The sequence below is a fragment of the Pristiophorus japonicus genome, chromosome 11, assembly GCF_044704955.1.
Source record: "Pristiophorus japonicus isolate sPriJap1 chromosome 11, sPriJap1.hap1, whole genome shotgun sequence".
NCBI classification, from domain to species: Eukaryota; Metazoa; Chordata; class Chondrichthyes; family Pristiophoridae; genus Pristiophorus; species Pristiophorus japonicus.
In genome coordinates this window covers 58,399,756-58,406,320 of record NC_091987.1, presented here as the reverse complement: position 1 = coordinate 58,406,320, position 6,565 = coordinate 58,399,756, and the positions used below count along the sequence as shown (strand labels likewise).

General features: G+C 42.3%; 1 protein-coding gene across 2 annotated transcripts in view; it reads left to right on the top strand.

Annotated features, from left to right (window-relative positions):
* Positions 1–6,565, top strand: part of LOC139276034 (X-linked retinitis pigmentosa GTPase regulator-like) — a 215,056-nt gene that overhangs the window by 35,729 nt on the left and 172,762 nt on the right. For both annotated transcript variants that reach the window (XM_070893415.1, XM_070893417.1), the window contains 2 exons: positions 3,584–3,646; positions 6,271–6,429. In XM_070893415.1, the coding sequence (XP_070749516.1) occupies positions 3,584–3,646; positions 6,271–6,429 (222 nt within the window). The remainder of the gene's footprint in view (positions 1–3,583; positions 3,647–6,270; positions 6,430–6,565) is intronic.

Here is a 6,565-nt window from a genome sequence, read left to right as displayed (position 1 = left end):
CCCAGGCCCCCCCTCACCCCCACCCCTCTTCATCCCACCCTCTCTTCATCCCACCCTCTCTTCATCCCCCCTCTTCTTCATCCCACCCTCTCTTCATCCCACCCTCTCTTCATCCCACCCTCTCTTCATCCCCACCCCCTCTCTTCATCCCACCCTCTCTTCATCCCACCCTCTCTTCATCCCACCCTCTCTTCATCCCACCCTCTCTTCATCCCACCCTCTCTTCATCCCACCCTCTCTTCATCCCACCCTCTCTTCATCACACCACCCTCTCTTCATCCCCCCTCTCTTCATCCCCCCCTCTCTTCATCCCCCCCTCTCTTCATCCCCCCCTCTCTTCATCCCCCCCTCTCTTCATCCCCCCCTCTCTTCATCCCCCCCTCTCTTCATCCCCCCCTCTCTTCATCCCCCCCCTCTTCATCCCCCCCTCTCTTCATCCCCCCCCTCTCTTCATCCCCCCCTCTCTTCATCCCCCCCCTCTTCATCCCCCCCCTCTTCATCCCCCCCTCTTCATCCCCCCTCTCTTCATCCCCCCCTCTCTTCATCCCCCCCTCTCTTCATCCCCCCTCTCTTCATCCCCCCCTCTCTTCATCCCCCCCTCTCTTCATCCCCCCCTCTCTTCATCCCCCCCTCTCTTCATCCCCCCCTCTCTTCATCCCCCCTCTCTTCATCCCCCCCTCTCTTCATCCCCCCCTCTCTTTCCCCCCCCTCTCTTTCCCCCCCCCTCTCTTTCCCCCCTTTCCCCCTCTCTTTCCCCCCCCTCTCTTTCCCCCCCCCTCTCTTTCCCCCCCTCTCTTTCCCCCCCCTCTCTTTCCCCCCCTCTCTTCCCCCCCTCTCTTCCCCTCTTTCCCCTCTCTTTCCCCCCCTCTCTTTCCCCCCCTCTCTTTCCCCCCTCTCTTTCCCCCCCTCTCTTTCCCCCCCTCTCTTTCCCCCCTCTCTTTCCCCCCTCTCTTTCCCCCCTCTCTTTCCCCCCTCTCTCCTCTTCCCCCCTCTCTTCCCCCCCCTCTCTTCCCCCCCCCTCTCTTCCCCCCCCTCTCTTTCCCCCCACCTCTCTTCCCCCCACCTCTTCATACCCTGCCCCTCTCTTCACACCCTGCCCCTCTCTTCACACCCTGCCCCTATCTTCACCCCCCCCTCTCTTCACACCCCCCCCCCCCCTCTCTTCACACCCCCTCCCCTTTTTGAAAAAGAAATCTGTTCTAATATGAAACTATTCTAACTCACTAGAACTGGAGCAAACTAAATGATACAGAGAATTGCAATTTCTAAGGTGCTCCAAAAAAATAGGAGCAACTTAGGCTGAAACTTGAGCCCACTAATTCTACAGAAAGGTGAAAGACAGCACTAGGAAGAATATGGGACTACCAAAGAAATGTAAAAAAAGCAGACTGAGGGCCAATGAGGGAGACATAAATTACCATGGCTGTAGAAGGCAAACATAACAACTTGCATTTATATAGCACCTTTAACATAGTAAAATGTCCCAAGGCCAAAGAGGTAGGTTTTAAGAAGCATCTTAAAGGAGGAAAGCGGTAGAAAGGCCGAGATGTTTAGGGTGGAAATTCCAGAGCTTTGGGCCTTGGCAGCTGAAGGCACAGCTGCCAGTGGTGGAGTGATTAAAATTGAGTTGCACAAGAGGCCAGATTTGGAGGAGCGCAGAAATTCTCTGAGGAGATTATAGCGATAGGGAGTGGCGAGGCCATGGAGGGATTTGAAAAGCAGGATGAGAATTTCAAAACTGAGGCATTGCCAGACGAGAAGCCAATGTAGGTCAGCGAGTACATGGGTGAAGGGTGAACAGGACATGGTGTGAATTAGGATATGGGCAGCAGCATTTTAGATGAGCTCAAGTATATGAAGGGTGGAAGATGGGAGACTGGCCAGGAGAGCGTTGGAATAGTCAAGTCTGGAGGAAACGAGGGTTTCAGCAGCAGATGAGCTGAGGGAGGGGCAAAGTCAGGCGATGTTACGGAGGTGGAAGTAAGTGGTCTTGGTGATGGTATGGATCTATGGTCAGAAGCTTATCTTGGGGTCAAATACAACACCTAGGTTGCAAACGGTCTGATTCAGCCTCAGACAGTTGCCAGGGAGAGGGATGGATTCGTGGCTAGGGAACGGAGTTTGGTGGGGACTGAAGGTAATAATATGATATTCCTTCAGTATTATAAAATAAGTAAAAGATTTATCAGAAATTAATTGAGACCTTTTAAGGGTGCAAATGGGGTTGAAATTGAGGATTAACTAAAAATAGTCAGCATATTCTAAATGTTTACTTCCTGGAAGTATTCACTCGCGGAGACATTAGTTGAAAGCCATCCATCATAAGATTTACAATTAAACTTAAATAACTTTGATATAATTTGCATGGATGTCATGGATGGGCTTAAAGGGTTCAAAACCAACTAATCCCTGGGGATGGATGCTAAATACCTGAGGGTGCTAAGTAAGACTCGGTACAACATTTGTAAAGTGCTAACAGTCATTATGAAGGAGTCATTGAATACAGGGGATGACCTGCTGAATTGGAAGCAAGCCAATGTGGTACCTAATTTTAACTAAGGCAATTAACAACACAAGTCTTATTTTATTTTCAGGCAAAATAATGGAATTAATATTAAAATAACTGATTATATGGTAGACAAGGTTGTTTCAGGAGGAGCAGATAAATGTTTTTAAGGATGTGACATCTCGGGTTAATGTTGGTAAGGCCTATGATATTGTATACCTAGACATCTTGAAAGTGTTTGATGAAGTAATTGGAGAAAATGGAAAGTTTGTTGCAAACAATGGTTGGGTTGACGGTAGGCTTTTTTTGAAGAGAGTAAAGATAGCAGTCTGAAGGATGTGAAGGCTGTGCCAGAGGATGGCCTACTCCTGCTCTTATTTCTTATGTTGATGATGTCAGCAAGCATCTGACTGAGGAAAAGTTGTTGGGTCATTAGGAGCTTGCATGCGAGGAGATCAGAGAGTTAGTGGTGGACTACATGGATGAGATAACTTTATTAATGGCAGGCAGAGATGAAGGAGAAACTTTGCAATGAGGAGGGTGGAGACCACAGCATGTTTGTAGAAGATAAATATAAAGTTGTAGCCAACAGAAATAAAAAATGAAAGCAAATGAACTGGAAGTTCAGTAACTGCACTTGCATACCTGCTTTAAATTGATTTGTTATGATGTTATGTTTCATTATAATCAATACTAAAAAGCTTCATCATGCCTGTGAAATAAATATTATAGTCATGCTCTTAAGTTGTGTAGTGTTGGCTACAGAGCAATAACTGTTTCAGAGTGCTATTCGCTTCTTATTTGCATAATCACAAATGTGTTTGTGTCAAAAATAAAGTCTCATGCAAGGAAAATAAACTGTTCCATTGAGGCAATATTATTTATTTTTGAACAATATATATTGCAGCTTTCCTACATTACAACAGTGACTACACTTCAAAAAGTACTTCATTGGCTGTAAAGCACTTTAGGAAATTGGTGGTCGTGAAAGGCGCTCTATAAATGCAAGTCTTTCTTCTTTCTTTAAGATGAGAACTCTTTTACAGAATTTCATACTAAATTTGTGTTCTGTTTCAGCACTGAAATCGGAGAAAGTGAAATTTGCTGCCTGTGGGAGAAACCATACACTGGTGTGCACAGGTATGATTGTTGCAAGGTGGTGCTGGATTTTCAAATACATTATCATGAATATGACTGTTTAAAATTGCAAAGATTTGATTTAGATTGCAAACCACCACTGATGACTTCAGGATGTAATATATTATTGATCTATTAATATATTAAAATTCTCATGTTTATGTATACTTCCTGCCTCCTTTTTCATAATTTTTCCCATTATAAATTTCTATGTCTTATAATGGAAACTGCCTATGTAAACTTGACACACTGTAATTGCAACCTTCCAATAGTGATGGTGCTGTAGTACCTCAGTTTTGTAAATCCAAGTTCCTCAGTTTATATACTGAAAAGAAACACCTATGTTCCAACCAACTCTGCTTCCCAATTTCCCCAATATCTATAATGTATAAAAAATTTTGAATCTACATGTACATCCTATCTGCACTACTTGACTTCCTTTTGCTATTGACAATTTTTGCCATTATAAATTCTTGCATCTACATTCATAATGGGATTTGTCTATGTAAATTTGTCAGGCTGTAATTACACAATCTAGCCACTGCATGTTGTGTGGGTTAGATTTCCTTTCACAGTTCTTCCATCATTTTGTTCTTTGGTAAGACTGCGCAAGGATAGTACTGAGCATTTAATCGCCGTTTTTACCTTCTAACTTTTTTCATTTAGCATTGTTTTCTATAAATTTTTAGTTTGTTTATGTACTTATGCCCCAAAATGGCCCAGTTTTGGCACTTCTTCAGCCTTACCAATTTGTGTCCTCTTTCATCATGGGCCTCATCTGATTGCTTGCCATTTGTGTCTCTCCTGCTTTCCCCCCCATCATTTCATAATAACAACTATGCCCCAGGATTCACACACAGTCCATTAAGGACTGATAGACAGATGTGGGGTAGGACTGAGGAAGAACTCTAGGATTCGGAGAGCTTGTAAAAGTCCGGGAAAACAAAAAATTGGCATTGGCAGGTTGATACTGCTGCTGGGGATCATGTGGGTGTCACAACATGATGGCTTCAACATTACAAATGACAGTATTAGTGATACTAAACAGAACCAATCATCAGCAAGATGAGGAGAATCGGGGAAGAAAATACCGTATTCACTTTTAACTGTCCATTTGTTGTCCAGGTAGTGTTTCTTAAAGCATGAATACATTTTTGTAATTTATTTTTAACTTCTGTCATAGTTCCTGTGTAGCCTGCCTACTGTGTTTCCCTTCACAATGCCCACCCGCCATTTCAGCATGCTGAAGTCTACATGTGTCGCGTTCTACTTGTGTTGGCTGTCTCCATTTTATGTCCCAGTTGCTCTTTCTTCAAACAATGAATTATTTAAAGTTAACAGCATTTATTTCCTGGTTCTCATTCAATATGTGACCCATTTTTCTATGCTAAAGGTACTCTGTAATTTAAATTATGGTTTGTTTCCATTTCAAGTATACACCTGTGATTTTACCAACTGCTGGCTGCTCACACCCCATTTAAATAGTATTTACACTGTGCTTTAAAAAGTGTTTTTTTTTCCACATTACTCTTCTTCAAAATCAAGATTTTCTTCACTGTTGCCCTTTACTGGTGCTACCATCTCTTTCAATATTTTTTTTTCATCCCAACCTTTCATAACCAAACCCTTTTATTCTGTTATTTGCTATTTGAACTATCCCGTGTGCAATGCTGTGGGAGATCAATGACCATGTTAGTAAAAATCTGTCTGCCCATACTTTCTGTTTACCCCACTTGACTTTCTCTTATCATGTTTTTATTGCACTTTCCGTGTTTTCTTTTCCATTGTAACTTTTTATGCCCAGATTTCCAATGTGTTTTGCCTTTGTAGTATATTAAAATCTTGCATCTACATGTACTTACTGTCAGTTTTTTCCATTTAAATTCCTGTGCCTTCATTTATAATTGGAACTACCTATATAAGCTTGTCATGTGTCATTACACCCAGCTGCATTTAAAGTGGGGAATGAATTACATCTGTACACCCCTGAATTACATTTAGGCCCCTCGATCTAACCTCACTTGTACTGCAGATTACATATTGTCTTGACTCCCAGTATGCAATGCTATGGGAGATTGACTACTGGACCTACCACTTTTTAAAAGCAGGAGTATGTGCGGATTGCTGGTACAGCACCAATCTGCCTGTTTCTGATTGGAGTGCTTCCTTTAATTTGTTTTTGTATACCTGTTTTGTACTATACAACACATGAAGACTAACTTAGAGTTGACAGTCTTATGTGGACCAGGATATTTTCTGCTGTGCATGTCAATTAAAAAAAAATGGTGGTAAGGGGTGGAACAGCTCATGCTTTTTAAATGAAGGCTTTTGCAATACTTGTATAAATGAATAAAACACCAGTTGTATGTTGTTTTCAGAATCTTTTTTCAGTTTGTTGCTTTCTCAATTTCACAGCTTTGTTGATTGGAACTTTTCTTCCCATGTTTCGGGTCAATGGCAGGTGTTGTTTCCAAGATTTGGTATATGACCAAAAACATTAGATCCAAAATAGCCACCACGAATCTTGGTTCATCAGAAAGACTTAATTTTAAAAATTTGATCATAAAGAAAGATTAATTTATAAGGTTTTGCGTATTCTTAAGAAATGACCAAGGTGTCTGTTACAGAACAAGGAAACGTTTATGCTGCTGGTGACAATAGTGAAGGACAGTTGGGCCTGGGAGATAATGAAGAAAGAACAATATTTCAGCGTATAGAGTTCTTCACAGATAAACAAAAGATCAAACATCTGGCAGCTGGATCAAACATTTCAGCAGCTTTAACTGGTGAGAGATTTTGAAACTGTATTGAGGCTTACTGTACATTATTAACCATTTGGCTTATTGACAGGACAGACTTCATGGTTGTAGTGTGTGTGTGTCTGTGGCTTCATAATATGACTCTCGTCATGTCCTCGATGTC